The 15,227-nt window shown below is 46.0% G+C and overlaps 1 protein-coding gene across 3 annotated transcripts in view; it reads left to right on the top strand.

Moving 5' to 3' along the window:
• The window catches only part of cemip (cell migration inducing hyaluronidase 1), a 264,056-nt gene that overhangs the window by 161,187 nt on the left and 87,642 nt on the right, over positions 1-15,227 (top strand). For all 3 annotated transcript variants that reach the window (XM_084006631.1, XM_084006632.1, XM_084006633.1), the window contains exon 11: positions 6,431-6,622. In XM_084006631.1, the coding sequence (XP_083862757.1) occupies positions 6,431-6,622 (192 nt within the window). The remainder of the gene's footprint in view (positions 1-6,430; positions 6,623-15,227) is intronic.

Here is a 15,227-nt window from a genome sequence, read left to right as displayed (position 1 = left end):
TGTCAGACGGACCAGTACCATGTCAGGCAACATTTTCGCCGACCAGTGTGAAGTTGGAAGTGAAGACCATGTGCTGAGAGTCCCCCCCCCCCCCCCCACACACACACACACACAGTATTTCATAATAGTTGATGTCTCTGATTTAAGGGCAAGATTTATTCTAGTTAATGGATTCTAACATGATTGGATGGCAAATGAAAATAGACAAAATACATCTCTCACATTTCACATAAATTTGCAATCTGTCATGGCTGATGGATGCAGCAAAGGCAGTGAGAACCTAAATGTAGACAGAGAGGCCTGCAGAATCAGTGACGATGCTTCAGTAGTCCAAAAAAGTAAACTGAGAGTTCAAAACCAGGTCTGAGGAATGAGACAGGAACAGCAGGCAGAATACTAAGAAAAAAAGCTCTGTTAACATTGGTCTAAATAGTGAGTGGCTAATGGGGACGTGGGAACAAGGGAGCAGCAGCTCTGATGACTGCAGAGTGTTGGGGTTGTAGCAGGAGCAGATTTGGTTATCAACAGTTAACTATCAATATCAATATGATTATCGGTATTAATAATTATATTTAATATATTATCATGATATAATCATGAGTAAACGGGGCACCACCCTGGGATCAGGGAAAAGATAACCTAAAACTGTATTCAGTCTCAATATGAAGGTTTTATACTCACATGCCAATCATCGTGATCATTGGCATAGGAGTACAAAACCAATCGAACAATTAAAAAGGCGTGAAATTCAAGCACTAGCCTTCACAACCTGCTGTTATCCAGTGACATCTACACAACAAGCACAAGAGACCGCTAGTTATAATATAATAAGATTTATTATATTCAGTAATAATGATCACAATCAATAACACTGCAATTAACAAAGCCCTATTACCTAACTACCTAACACACAAAGCTAAGCTTAAACAAAGGATGTGTGTGTGTGTGCGCGTGCGTGTGCATGTGCGTGTGTGTGTGTGTGCGTGTCGAGAGAGAGGGAGAGAGAGAGAGGGAGAGATGGCTATGGGCGGCCACCAGATGTAGCGAGAGAGAGAGAGAGGTGGAGCTATTCCTCGCAGCGTTCAGGGGCAGAGCCACTGAGGTCTGATGGAGTAGCGAGAGAGAGAGAGAGGTGGAGCTATTCCTCGCAGCGGTCAGGGGCGGAGCCACTGAGGTCTGACGGAGTAGCGAGAGAGAGAGAGAGAGATAGCCGTATGTAGCCACCAGATGTAGCTATGTCCCTAGCGCCCGCCGGGAACAGCTGGCTTAGGACACGTGTGTGCGGCGTGTATGTGTGTGTGTGTTAGCGGGACACAAACAAAGAGAGAGAGGATGCGCGAGCGATATTCGGAGGGACAGAAAGCGTGCCGTTATCACACGGGCTCGCGTGAATGAACTGGCGGTTTATTCCGCGAGACCGGTCTTTTAACTGATAGTAGAGGCTTTCTGAGCTCGCGAATATGGCGGAGGTTAGTCGGAAACACTGTTACAGAAATCAACCCAGCTGCGTGGTACACAATCAGTATTCAAATACAGCAGCACATGAACCAACGGACTCGGCGGTCCGCGATCAGAACTTAAAACACATTAACAAGAATTACAAGCATATCCTACACTATCACTTGTGTCTCTGCCCAGACTGATAGCCTCTTACTGGTATCGTTGCGTAAGACGATGACGGCGTTCCGTAACGGCGGTGGTTCGTGAGTCCCCGGCGTCAGCGGGGGACGTGATGAGTCGGCTTCGTCCAGACGAGAGCGGAGCGGGTTTCCTCTCGTTGATCAAACTCAAATAAAGAAAACAGTCCGTGTTTCTTTCTTCCACGGACGGCGATATAATCGCGGCTTGGCGATTTAGTCAGCTTACTTCAGACAGCGTCTGGTAGCTGGAAGGCAGGAACCGGCTTGGTTCCTCTTGTTGCAGCGGTGCGCTGCGGGAGGGGGTCGCCTCCCGTTGCAACGTGGTGTTGCGCCGGTTGTAGGAAGAGGCCAGAGTAGGAGTCGGAGTAAGAGTGAAGAAGAGAGCGTTCTCCGGGCGGCTTCGGTTTATAAAGCTCAGGCCGCTCCAGGGGACCCCCCGGGGTTCCCTGAAGATGTCAGCCAATAGGATGGTTGTGAGGTGTCGCATCTCTCACCTGGGTGAGATGTGAAACTAAAATGGCGGTGTAGTTTTTATTCCCCTTTGTCCCTTTGTCCTGGCCGCATGTGTAGGCTTCTGTAGGCCGCATTGTGTAGTCCTAACGGTTAGGTCCCAACAAGAGCCAACAAGGACAGGTGAAACTATTGAGGGCAAAGCATAGGAGCCAATGAAAAGAACTGGAATCCTCAGGCATCTGAGCATCTCGGGGGAACGTGCAGGGGCAGACAGACAGGCGGAGCACCTCAGGGCCCGGACAGCCGATGAGAAGGACTTTTTTGGCAGGCTGCCCAGGGGCAGGATAGACAGACAAAACTAATTAGGTGGACCTCAATCAATGCAGGTTCTCTCTGGAGGTCTAGCCATAGGCCGACAGCTGGTCGGCTGCCAAGGTGAAGGGACTCCTCTGGGACATGGCCATGGAGAGGGAAGGGACCCTCTGGAGGACATCCACAGAGACAAGATCCCTCTGGAACACGGTCAAGGTGAGGGACCCATCTGAAACATGGCCATGGAGATGGAACCCCTCTTGAGGAAGGCGCTTATGTCCATAAGTACAGGAAATGGCAAATGGTGGAACAAGGGAAACAGGAGACTGCTGCATGATGTTGCTGCAGCAGAGGAAGGGGGAGTGATGTAGCTCAGCAAGCACAGGTGCCAGCCAGTCTATTGATTGGGAAACAGGAACAGGTGTTGGCCAGCTGCAGACTGGGATCCAGGAACGGTATCTGCTGGACCGTCGACTTGGAACCAGGAACAGTTATCGTTGGACCACCCACTGGGAACCAGGAACAACTATTGCTTGGACTTGGAACCAGGAACAGGTATCAGCTGGAACCATCGACTAGGATCCAGGAACAATTATCGCTTGGACCATTTCTTTTTAGAAAAAACTTTTGGTTCCCCCTCTTAGATGTTTTTCAAAACAAAAAAACAAAAAAACAAAAAAAACTTTTACCTTTTATTTTATTTTAAACAAAACTGCTTTTAACATGTAGCCCATTGAGATCTTCAGATTAAAAGGCACTATAAATAAAATGTATTATTATTATTATTATTACATTAATATATTTCTACCTGCTCATCCCAATTGGATGCATTTACATTTACATTTAGGTCATTAAGCAGACGCTGTTGTCCAAAGCGACTTACAATAAGTACATTTGTCAAAAGAAGGAAACAAAGAAACCACAACATATCATTGCCGATAAAGTTAGAGCTAAAAATAGAACGTGTTAGATCCTCGTCTGAGTAAAGTAGTAGCTGTTCAGCAAAACATACCTTAAGAGCAACAGTGCTATGATCAGAGTGCTATAGGTAAGGGTGTTTTTTTTTTTTTTTTTTGGGGGGGGGGGGGTATTTCTCCCATAAAATGTTTTCAGAAACACATTTTGGTGAACTATTATTGTAAAATAAGAGTAATCCCAGTAATTTGTCTGTATGAGAAATACTAGATGTGGCGTGTGAGTGAACAGTTTGAAATGCATGTGTCTCACGCCCAATGCGTGAGACTTGAGAGCCCTGCGATGAAGTGTATTTTATATAGACTATACACTAAATCACTCAATTCCTAATTTCTTTAGGGGGGTGGGGTTGTTGACAAACTGCTGGTGTTGTGTGAGAGCTCTGTCCCAATTCAGCCGCTGCATTCTTCAGAAAACGCGTCCTTCTCAGTGGGCCTGGACTGTGAAGACCGAACTGAGTGGTCTCTGAAATTAGATCTATAGAGGTCTACAGAGGATTACGATTACCTGTTTGCGTCACTTTTGCCACCCCTGTCACCTAACAAACATTGCGGTTGACAAGAAGGACCATAAAAGAGGTAACTCACATATTTAATTATTTTTTTATTTTATATTAGGATAGAGGATATGCCTCACCAGTGGCACCATTGACACATGATATATTTCAGGCAACATTGTATTCTGTATCTCCTGCTGCTGATCCGCTCACGGCAGAAGCCATGTTGATTAAAATCCAAAAGTTACCAACTGTGGCCATGAAGGATCCATCAGTTGATCTCTGAATCAGGAAAATAAAAAAATGACACATGCAGTCTTCAAATGCAGCCTTTAGAAGGATGTGGCCGCTAGGTTGGGACTAGAGCATGACATTTTTCGGGAATTCCCGCGGGTCACGTGATTCCCGTCGGATTCCCGCGGGATGGGAGTCAAAATTTTATTAATCCCGGGATGGGACGGGATGGGAATAAAAATCAACGGGAGCGGGCAGGAGCGGGCAGGAGCGGGAACGCCATTAATAGATGATGATTTTCAGCCGTGTTAAACAACCAAAAGGACAGACACGTCCATTTTTGTAGTCATCTTTCAGTGAGCCAAAACTATTTTGACTTGCTTTAGCAAGTCAAAAGAACTACACATCCAACAGTGCTTTGACTTCCGGCCGGGCCGGCCACTACCGGAAGTTAAATGCGCGGAGGGAGGTAGAGGCGATGAAGCCGGGAAGCGAGAGCTACAGACTGAAGGTGCGTGTCCACAGGCAGCGGTGTTTCCCCGCGTCCCATTCATTAGGCTTGTTCGGGATGGTCTTGGCTTGACTTGACTTGACTTACCACGCCGACGAGAGCTGCAGGTGTCTGAGGGGGCGGGCTCTAAAAGAGACCGTAGCCAACGCCGTCAAGTCGGACAACAAAGTCAACGCGACTATAGTGCTCAAGCGATAGAACACAGCAGCAAACCAAAGAGGATATGTTTTATTTATTTACACAAATTTATTTATGTGTGTAATATATATATATATATATATATATATATATATATATTACACACACACACACACACATACATATATACACATACATACACACACACACACACACACACGCAAGGCAACATGTGGAAGGCATTATTTTTTCCCAGTATATTTGTATTATCATTCTATGTTTGTATTAACCAGACCTCACATATAATAGGCCTACTCACAACACAATGCACGGAACTTAAGATCAAGCCATGAGATCAATGCGACCAAAATAAAAAGTATAATTTCACCACAAGGTGGCCGCCGAGTGCGGACCTGAACACACGTCATTGAACTTTTAACCAATGAGAACCATTCCACTGTAGCGGAGGTGTGGACAAGCCAGTTGCAGCCACCGTGGACCGCGCTGCCAAGCGCTGCAAGAAGCGCCTCTTAAAAACTTGTTCCCGCGATGTTTTGGGTCACGTGATATGGTCGCGACCCTGTGACGTTTTTGCAGTCGGCTGCTAAGTCGGACACAATTCTAGCCATCATGCATCGCTTTCAACCCACAATACATCACGTTAGGTAGCGCGCTGCAGGCAGCTACATCAAGTCGAATTCGCCTATTGTCTATGTGAAAAGCTGTGCAATGCATTATGGTAGCGTTGCGGCGAATGTCGAGAGACGGCGCGCGAGTTGGCCGCTCCTCATTTGCCTAAAGTTGAAGTCAAATCTACTTTATGCTAATCAGAGGCGCCGGGCTCGACTCGCCGCCTCGGGAACGCTCGCAAAAATGTGTTGTTTAAAGGAGAGCGCCTGTCAATCATCCTCTAGTGGCAGCCCACCAAGCGTGCAATCCTGGGAAGCGGCGCGTCCACACGCGTTTAAAATCGCCCCTGTGGACAAGTACCTTGATGGTGCGTGTCCACAGGCAGCGGTGTTGCCCCGCGTCCCATTCATTGTCTATGTGAAAAGCTGTGCAATGCATTCTGGTAGCGTCGCGGCGAATGTCGAGAGACGGCGCGCGAGTTGGCCGCTCCTCATTTCCCTAAAGTTGAAGTCGAATCTACTTTATGCTAATCAGAGGCGCCGGGCTCGACTCGCCGCCTCAGGAACGCTCGCGAACGCTCGCAAAAATGTGTTGTTTAAAGGAGAGCGCCTGTCAATCATCCTCTAGTGGCAGCCCACCAAGCTTGCAATACTGGGAAGCGGCGCGTCCACACGCGTTTAAAATCGCCCCTGTGGACACGGACGTTAAAGTCCGACACAATAATCCGAATCTATGATGATTGCATAGATTCATGCGAGTTGAATGTGATGGAAAAAAAAAAAAAAAAACGGAGTTGGATGGGAGTGGGATGGGAGTGGGAGTAATTTTGAGTGGGAGTGGGAGTCATTCTACGGGAGTGGGACGGGATGGGATTTTTTTTTTTACTCCGGCCCGGGATTGGGATGGGATGGGATTTTTTCTCTGGGAGTGGGATGGGACGGGAGTGAAAATCCACTCCTGTGTCATGCTCTAGTTGGGACACAGCTTGTGTTTTAACGTTGCAGTACGTGTAGCTCTCACTCTCACTGTGTCCATCTCTAGTTCGTCCGCAGGCCTCCATTTCCATCGACATGTTTTCCAACAGCAGCATCCTGGAGCTGGATGACCAACCAGAGGGCTGGAGGGCCAGGGATCGGGTGGTGGTAGCCAGTACTGACTACTCAATGCACCAGTCTGAAGAGTTCAGCCTGTTGCCCTGCCCTACCTGCACATCCAACCAGGTCAAGATCCAAGGTAAGAGGCCAGTGTGTTTTGGTATGTTACCATGCAGGGCTGGAATGAAAGGTACTGACTTTCAATGCAGTTCAACTTGTTCTATGAAGTCTCAGACAAACTAGATGTTAATAGTCTGGTCTCGAGAACATGTTTGAAATCTGGGCACTTTCACTGGAGTGACCAGATGTCTTTTGACAGTAGCTGGAGGGTTTAAATGACCAATGATTTCCACTGATATTCTCCTTTACCAGTCTGGTCGCCTAAAGAATATATGAGATGAAGATTCTATGGCACACTAGGCTACTTGGATAGACACTATTTTATTGACAAAGGCAAGACGAGGCAATACGATGTTCTATCACCAGGGCGACACGCCGCCGGTGGATTTAACGAGCTCAGTGCATAGATCCGGAGAAGATAAAACGCTGGTAGCTGCTCGTACGAGGCCGTCGTTATACGCATCGACATGTTTATGATGCACAGCAACTTGCTTGTTGAAGAGTTGTGTAAATATGTGAAACAAGCAAAAGTTCACGTTTCATAGTTGTTTGTATGCGATTAAGCCTTTCATGCATAGAGGTCACTACAGTGTACAGCTATTCAAAAGCAGTTTTCTTGTATATGCACGAGTTTTGATGGCATAGTTGCATAGCAGACACTACAGTGGACGCTATTGCATCATCTCATACACTTCTACCCAGTGGCAAGTCATTGCAAGTGAAAAAAAAACAGAGTCAAACCAAGATGGCCGACAGACAGCTAGAAACTGCAAGTTGCTCGTTTTCTTCTGTCAAAAACTTCTATAAAAAGAGACCCTTGCAGATAAGAAAAATATGGTGACATCAAGTAACATCTAAGGAGTCATGCAATTGCTACATTTTCCAAGTATTGATTTTATATTGGGAGGAAATTGTGATTAATGACATGTCCACTCAAGTGTACATCATGCATCACAAGCTATATTTCAACTCTTTTCAACAACAATTCTTAGGCGACAATTAGTCTATTTCTGCTGCTGTTCTTGAAAATACTTCCTCCCCAGTAAATTATTTTGGCTCTAAATCAACTTGTTTATGTTTTTAGAATTTGATTTGAAGATTTTGTATATATTTATATTTTGTAGAGCTCAGGAGCAGAGAGGAAATACCACAGTCAAGTGAGGAGGAGGATGCTAGTAGCAGTGAGGATGAATGGCTGCCAGAACAGGAAAGGATAGCAAATGCTAGCAGTAGTGACAGTGGAGCTGAGGACACTGAGAGTGGAAAGGACGCTGAGGAAGATGAGGCTGAGGATGCAAATGATGGTGAAGGTGTTGAGGCTGAGGATGCATCACCTAATAGAGGAAAAAAGGGAGAAAAATACACCAGAAATGTATGGAAAACTAAAGACAACAAGTTTGAGGGAGAGTTGTCTCCTTTTTTAGGAGAGTGGAAGGTGAATGTTGAGGGAACAGAACATTCTGCTCACCCAGCCAATGACACCCCCTCCCAACATTCTTGTACATTTATTATATTATTCTTGTACATTCTATCTTTTTATTCTTGTACAGCTACTCTTTGTGCCCCGAAATTGCCCCCCGAGGACAAATAAAGTTTATTGAATTGAATTAAATTGGTACAGCTCTTAAAACACGTACCACTTTGTTGCAAAGTGTTCCACAAGGTTAAAAGCAAAAGGTGACGGAACAAGAACCAAGCTTGAATACTGGAAAAAAGATCAAGCACATAAAACAAGCAGTGGAAATACATCAGTCACACAGAAAGGTAAAACGCAATGCATTCTGGTAACCTTTAGTCAGCCAACTTATTCCACAGCTTAATGCTGCAATGGTAAAAGTGACATCACACTTAGTTTACTCTCAGTAAAACACGGAACCACATAATGCAATGTTAGTTCGGAAGTGATTGTTTACAGGTACAAGGACTTGGAGCATACTAATTGCCTCTAAATAGTTCTCAACATGCAGCATGTCAGCTAGCGATGTTGTGCTCCTCATGCATTCACGCATTCTGGAGGACGCGCCTTTCAACAGAGGTCTGAACGAAGCAGACAGGATCTGTCCGGTACACCGATGCGTTCAAAGTCAAAAATCTGTGTTTTTTTTCAAAATTTTAGAATTACCTTCAAGGTATCATTTTAAATGAGCCCTACATTCAACTTATTTCACTGATTAATGAAGGAAAAAAATTAGATATAATAATAATGGCTCATTAAGGCATAATATTTCAATTGGCGCAAATGACGCGGGTGAGGAGCTCAGACAACTCTGGGAGTAGAGACGCTGTTTCTTCAGGTAGAAAGGGGCCAGGCATCTGATCGCACACAAAGCATTAAACCAGGAGTCATGACTTCTGTATTACCATCAAACTCTTGGTGTTGTCAATATTAACCGCTGTGGGCAGAAAACACTCTCTGTAATTTTTGAACATACTTTAAAAATGCACTTGCTGGCACCACATTCAATGAATAACAACTGGCTTTATTGCTATCGCTGCTGACTTTTTTTCCAGGATGAGATGATTTTTATTTATTGAGTACAGAGTGAGTGTTTATCCTCCAGACTGCCTGCAGCCGATAGTGATTTGGACTGAAATCCTTGTTTAACTGTGGTATTTATACCTGCTCATACAGATTAAAATCACACACTGAAACCATCTTTATTGCTAGGAAGCCTTCCAGGATAGTTAAGGCTACAGAGGTGTGTGTGTGTGTGTGTGTGTGTTTGTGTGTGTGTGTGTGTGTGTGAGTGTGCATGTGCGTGTGCGCACATAAACACCCAGTAGGATGGAGGCCAGGTGGAGGCAGCAGTGTGTGGGTGTCATGGAAGGTGTTTGGTCTGACTCGAAGCCAAGGGGAAGTCTCAGCCTGCATCTGGGACTGTGTGTTCCTGATTGAGCCCATTCATGTTGACACTCATGCTGGAATGAACACACGCACTTCTTATTTTCTTACTTTCTTCATGCATCATGCTCACATTCAGCAGAGTGCTTCGGGTCACTGTATGATTCAAATGTCTGTCTTTAAAAAAAAAACATGTATAATAATATACAATAATGTGACATGACGTGTCCTCTCGTAACTGTCGTTTCCGTCCACTGATTCACGTGCCACACAAAGTAAAGTTTGCATTTCTGCCATGGATTTAGAAGTCTAGTCTATCTTCAAATGTCTTCCAGAGCTGCTGGCGTTTCACTCCTGCCCAGCTGCATCAGAAGATCAGTCCATTATAGCCGCCCAATCTTCCTCTGTGGCTCTCTGATGTCACTGGCTGTTTTCCCATCCAGAGTGGAAGTCCTAGTTTTTGTGATGCTCCTTGGAGCTCTCATCAAGCCCCTTCTGACTGATTTCATTCATTCTTGCCGGAGTGCCACTTTGCTTTTGACCCAGCTGTGATAATGAAGGGCTCCCAGTCGCTAACATTGTGCACACGAAGGGAGGCTGTGTTGTTTTTAGTGTGGGCAGCTGAGAGCTGGGAGAGACAGAGACATGGCCATGGGATATTTATCACTTTCAGTCCAAGACATTTACATGGTGAACTTTTGACAGTTCTAAATCGAATGAATGATGAGTGTGGAAAATAAATGGCACGTAGTGGATCAATGGCCTCGAGGTGTATTGAGAGATTTAGATTTAGGTTCTTCTTTTAGGTTTTCATCATGAAATAATTTATGCTTTTATAAATAACAACCAGGTGGCAACCTCCAGTTCTGAGAAGTGAATCTTGCTGAATTGCCTTAAGCATGCATTCTTTCTACTGGCCATCAGGGGGCGAGTCGCAAAGTTGCAAAAGGAAGTCTGATTGCATGGAAGTCTATGAGAAAATGAGCCTATTTCTCTCTTGATGTATTATCTCAGTAAACATTGTAAACATGAGTTTATGGTCTCAATCTCTCATTTCAAGTCTTCTTCAATCCAGCATGATGTTCATTTAGTACATTATGGTCCATTTAGAGTCCAACAGACCAGAAAGCAGGGGACGTTTTAGGGCAGGGCTACTTTGTGATTGACAGGTCGCTACCATGCTACCAATGCAGTTAGCTACTAAGATACTTCAACATTTAGCTGTAAAGTTGACCTTGAATTATGAAGCTAACTTTGTTAGCAGTTTCACACCAGAATCCAGATGGATCCAGATTAGAGGTAAGATCGGGCCTAAAAAATCCAGCCCGACCCGACCCAGGCCCGCGGGATTAAAGCCCGACCCGGCCCGAACCCGAGCAATTAACTTGATTTGCAGGCCCGAGCCCGAACCAAACCCGAAATTTCATATTTTATTTGTGAGGACTCAGAGTACGTCCTTAAGAATCTAGCGCGGCACTTTAAGAGAGAGAGATAGAGAGAGAGAGAGAGAGAGAGAGAGAGAGAGAGAGAGCGCAGAGAGAGAGACGGGGAGAGGGAGAGAGAGAGAGCGCGCAGAGAGAGAGAGCGCGCAGAGAGACAAAGAAGAGCAATAGGTGCGTTTCCATCAGCTGTTTAGATGCGCATCTAGATGTATCGCTTCGGAAAATGATGATGGAAACGCCGTGATTCGCATTAAAATCCCCTGATTCGCACAAAATGAAATACGCTCGCTATGGCCGGGTTTTGGTTGATTCGAATGGGATGGAAACAGCTGTATGCGAATCAAGTGTGACGTAGCGCACTTTCACCCCGACTGCTTCCGGTGTTTGACATTTAAATAGAGACCTCAACCACGCCGAACTGTCGGGACTCTCACCGTCAGAGCTGGCTGAAAAGCCCTCGGACATCGGTCAAACACCGGCCCGCCCAGCCCCACGCGAGTCCACACAGGCGGACTCTCCGTCGAACGCGAAACGCCAAGACGCGCAGCACGCAAACCAGCCGGGAGACAGACAGCTGAACACGGCCGAACTCGGGCCACTTGTGCCCACAAGGCTGTGTGAAAAGCCCATGCACCTCACCCAAGCACCGGCCGGTCCAGCCGGTGTCACCGGCAGGAAGACGACGGAATGTTTACAGGCTGGTTGCCATGCCAACCCGCGGAAAATCTCCCGTGACTTAGAAAACTCGCGCGAATTTGTAGTTTTCACCAAAGTCCGTTCTTTTGATGGAAACACACATGATTCGAATTTCTTTTAATGCGCATTTCCCAGTAATTCGAATCACTTTGGATGGAAACATGGCTAGTGACGGGGTGGATGTCTATGCTGCGGCTCCTGTCCCGTTTAGTTAAATAGCAATTACAGCGCCCTCTCTGTTTTTTTTCCCCTAATTATTTATTTTATAACAAGTATTCCTCAGTTTAGTATCTTATTCTCCACACATCGTTTATACATTTCTATAAACATATATTAAAAAAAAAAAAAAAAAAAAAAAAAAGTCAGCGAGAGAGAAGCCCGGCCCGACCCGACCCGAACGTAATGATTGACATTTTATACCCGACCCGACCCGAAATTCGGGTCGGGTCGGGCTCGGGCTCGGGCTCGGGCTTAAGATCTTACCTCTAATCCAGATCCAGTAAGGGTGCTGCTCTGCCGCTTGTGTTTGTCGGATCCACCTGTCGCTCCTCAACAGTCCAAATATGGTCACTTCCTCCACTGGTTGCAATAATTCCAAAATGGAGATGGACAGAATCCAAGATAGTGTTAGCCAAAATCAATTCTTCAAAATCAATGTCCACAAACGAATGGGTGACATCACAGTGACTCACCAACTTATTACATACAGCCTGTAGTTAACTGTGCTTTGCCTGCTATGGTAAGTCAAATGTCCAGCACATCAAACTCATGTTCCATTAGCAAATGTTGCGTATTGTAGCTGATACCTTTTTAGGTGCGTACGTAGGCAGTGCAATAAGAGTTCAAATGAAACTGTTAATAATAATACAGTCTTAAAGTGTAAGTTTGGCGGAAATTGAAAATAAAGCTATTTTCTGAATGAAAATACATCAACTAAGCCGTGGAGGAAGTAATTTTCGCTCATCACGCAGTTCAGAGCTAGCACGGGTGGGAGCTAGAGTCCAAAATCGCAAACAGTGGGTTAGCATGGGGCCAACAGCCACACGCTTTCAAAATCGCATTTTTAAACCACTAACATTGCTCAAAACAGCGCCAAACCTCGTCAGCAGCTTGCTCTGGGTGTCTACACATAAAACGAAGCACCAACAACTCAGTTCATGAACCCGAAGTTTATAACAGAAGACAGTTAAGAACACTCACCAATTCTACCCCTGCCAGCTCCTCGCGAAGGATAGTCCGTAAGTGTCGATTACCGAACGCAATGCAAAAGTGAAAGTGAAACTGAAGATTTCGCCCAGAATAAAACGAGTATACTTTTAAATTAGTGGCAGTTTGGCCAAATATGAGTTAATAACGGTGGGTAAAAACGTCGGGATAGTTTGTATACACTTCCAATCAGTTCAAGACAGCAGCCTTATCTGAAGCACATACATGTCACGCGAGATCTCACACGGGAACACGAGAGCTGCGTTCGGTAATCGACACTTGCGGACTATCCTTCGCGAGGAGCTGGCAGGGGTAGAATTGGTGAGTGTTCTTAACTGTCTTCTGTTATAAACTTCGGGTTCATGAACTGAGTTGTTGGTGCTTCGTTTTATGTGTAGACACCCAGAGCAAGCTGCTGACGAGGTTTGGCGCTGTTTTGAGCAATGTTAGTGGTTTAAAAATGCGATTTTGAAAGCGTGTGGCTGTTGGCCCCATGCTAACCCACTGTTTGCGATTTTGGACTCTAGCTCCCACCCGTGCTAGCTCTGAACTGCGTGATGAGCGAAAATTACTTCCTCCACGGCTTAGTTGATGTATTTTCATTCAGAAAATAGCTTTATTTTCCATTTCCGCCAAACTTACACTTTAAGCCCCTTATTATGTTTATCTGTTCACTGCGCCTGATTTTTTCACTTTGCACTTTAATTCTACTGCTATTTATACATTGTATACATTTTTTATATTGCTCTTGTTATATGTTGTTTCTTGACTTATTGGGCCCTAGTTTCGTGGCGCAGCGCAGGGCGGCGCAGGGTGGCGGAGCCGGCGCAATGCAAGTTTCGACCAGCGCAGCCTTGCGCACCGTCAGTTTGGCAGTTTGGTGGATCGCCTGCGCCAAGATGGGTGTGGCGGCGCAGCAGGGGGAGGCGTCACAGATTCAGCTTGGCGTAGCGGAAGTTTCGTGGCAAAAAGCCTCGCCGAGACTGCGCTGAAAGCTCGCCAGCTCCAACCTGGTCTACTCTCGGCGCAAGGCGTTAATAAAGTCCATTCATTCAATGCGAATCACAGCTGGCGGAGTGGAAGTTTGGCTGACGGCGCGCAGTGCGCACACGTCACCGAGACCTCACAGGCAGGTTTCCACAGTTCCAGGCACATTTAAATGCAATAAATAATCACAACAAACGCTATTTAATGCAACTAACTGAATCAACACGTGAATTTATATCTATATAGATTGTCCCGTCACATCTGACGTCAGATCAAAGGCGGATGGCACGCGTAACGGAAACTCAGCCTCTCGGACCAAAACATCTCCCTCTCTCTCTCCTGTTTTTTATAATATCGGCATTGTTATTATTATGATACGCACGCACAGCGCGTGATGCGCGTGGTGGGAGCGCCGGCGCTGCTTCTGTCATCGGGTTGTCAAGTGACGGAACTTGCACTGAACCTCCCCTAACGCATTAAAGGTGAGGAGAGGAGCTCATTTGATTGGTGAAGATCTGAATCGGTTGTATTAATCCCAGTCCACGCCTCGTCTCCTCCTCGTCTCCCACTCACGCCTTCTACTCCTCCCTCTTTCCCACTTGCGGCGGTGGGCGAGACGGGAGGTGTGCCTGCACGAGCCTGCGCGGTGCACGAAACTTGCAAAGTCCAGGCGGACACACCCCGTCGGCGCGGCGCAGGTGCGCTGAAAGCTGACTGCGCCTGGTCTACGAAACTAGGGCCCATTGTGTTGTTTATCTTTTTATTCTTACTGTGTTCTAAATGGTCCTCATAGCGCTTTTATCCAAAGCACTTTACATTGTTGACTGACATTCACCCATTCATACACACAGTCACACACCGATGGCAGAGTCAACCACGCAGGGCGATGTCTGGGAAATGTAAGTGTAAGTGCCCCCCCCCCCCCAATGTTGTCACTGTGTGTAATGTGCTGCAGCTACACTTACATTTCCCAGCTTGGGATCAATAAAGTCTGTCTGTCTGTCTGTCTGGCTATCTATCTATCTATCTATCTATCTATCTATCTATCTATCTATCTATCTATCTATCTATGAACTATCTATATATCTATCTATGCGTGAACAAAAATATTTTTTACATAGGTCAACATGTAACAGGACTTTGTTTAGTGATCGGCTGCAGTTTGCAGCCTAAAGTTATGGGGTGACTGTGGCTCAGTTGGTAGAGCGGGTTGGCCAATGTTCAGAGGGTCGGCGGTTCGATCCCCGCCCTTGTCACTGTCATGGTCGTTGTGTCCTTGGGCAAGACACTTCACCCAGCTTGCCTCGTGTGAATGTGTGTGACTGCTGTATGTTTGAGGTGGGGGTCGGAGGGGCCGTAGGCGCTGAATGGCAGCCACGCTTCCGTCAGTCTGCCCCAGGGCAGCTGTGGCTACTATCGTAGTTTACTACCACCGGTATGACTGTGTGTGA

This window comes from Eutrigla gurnardus (assembly GCF_963514095.1).
Source record: "Eutrigla gurnardus genome assembly, chromosome: 1".
Classification (NCBI taxonomy): Eukaryota; Metazoa; Chordata; class Actinopteri; order Perciformes; family Triglidae; genus Eutrigla; species Eutrigla gurnardus.
Note: the sequence above shows the minus strand (reverse complement) of the source record. Positions and strands in the feature narration are given on the sequence as shown.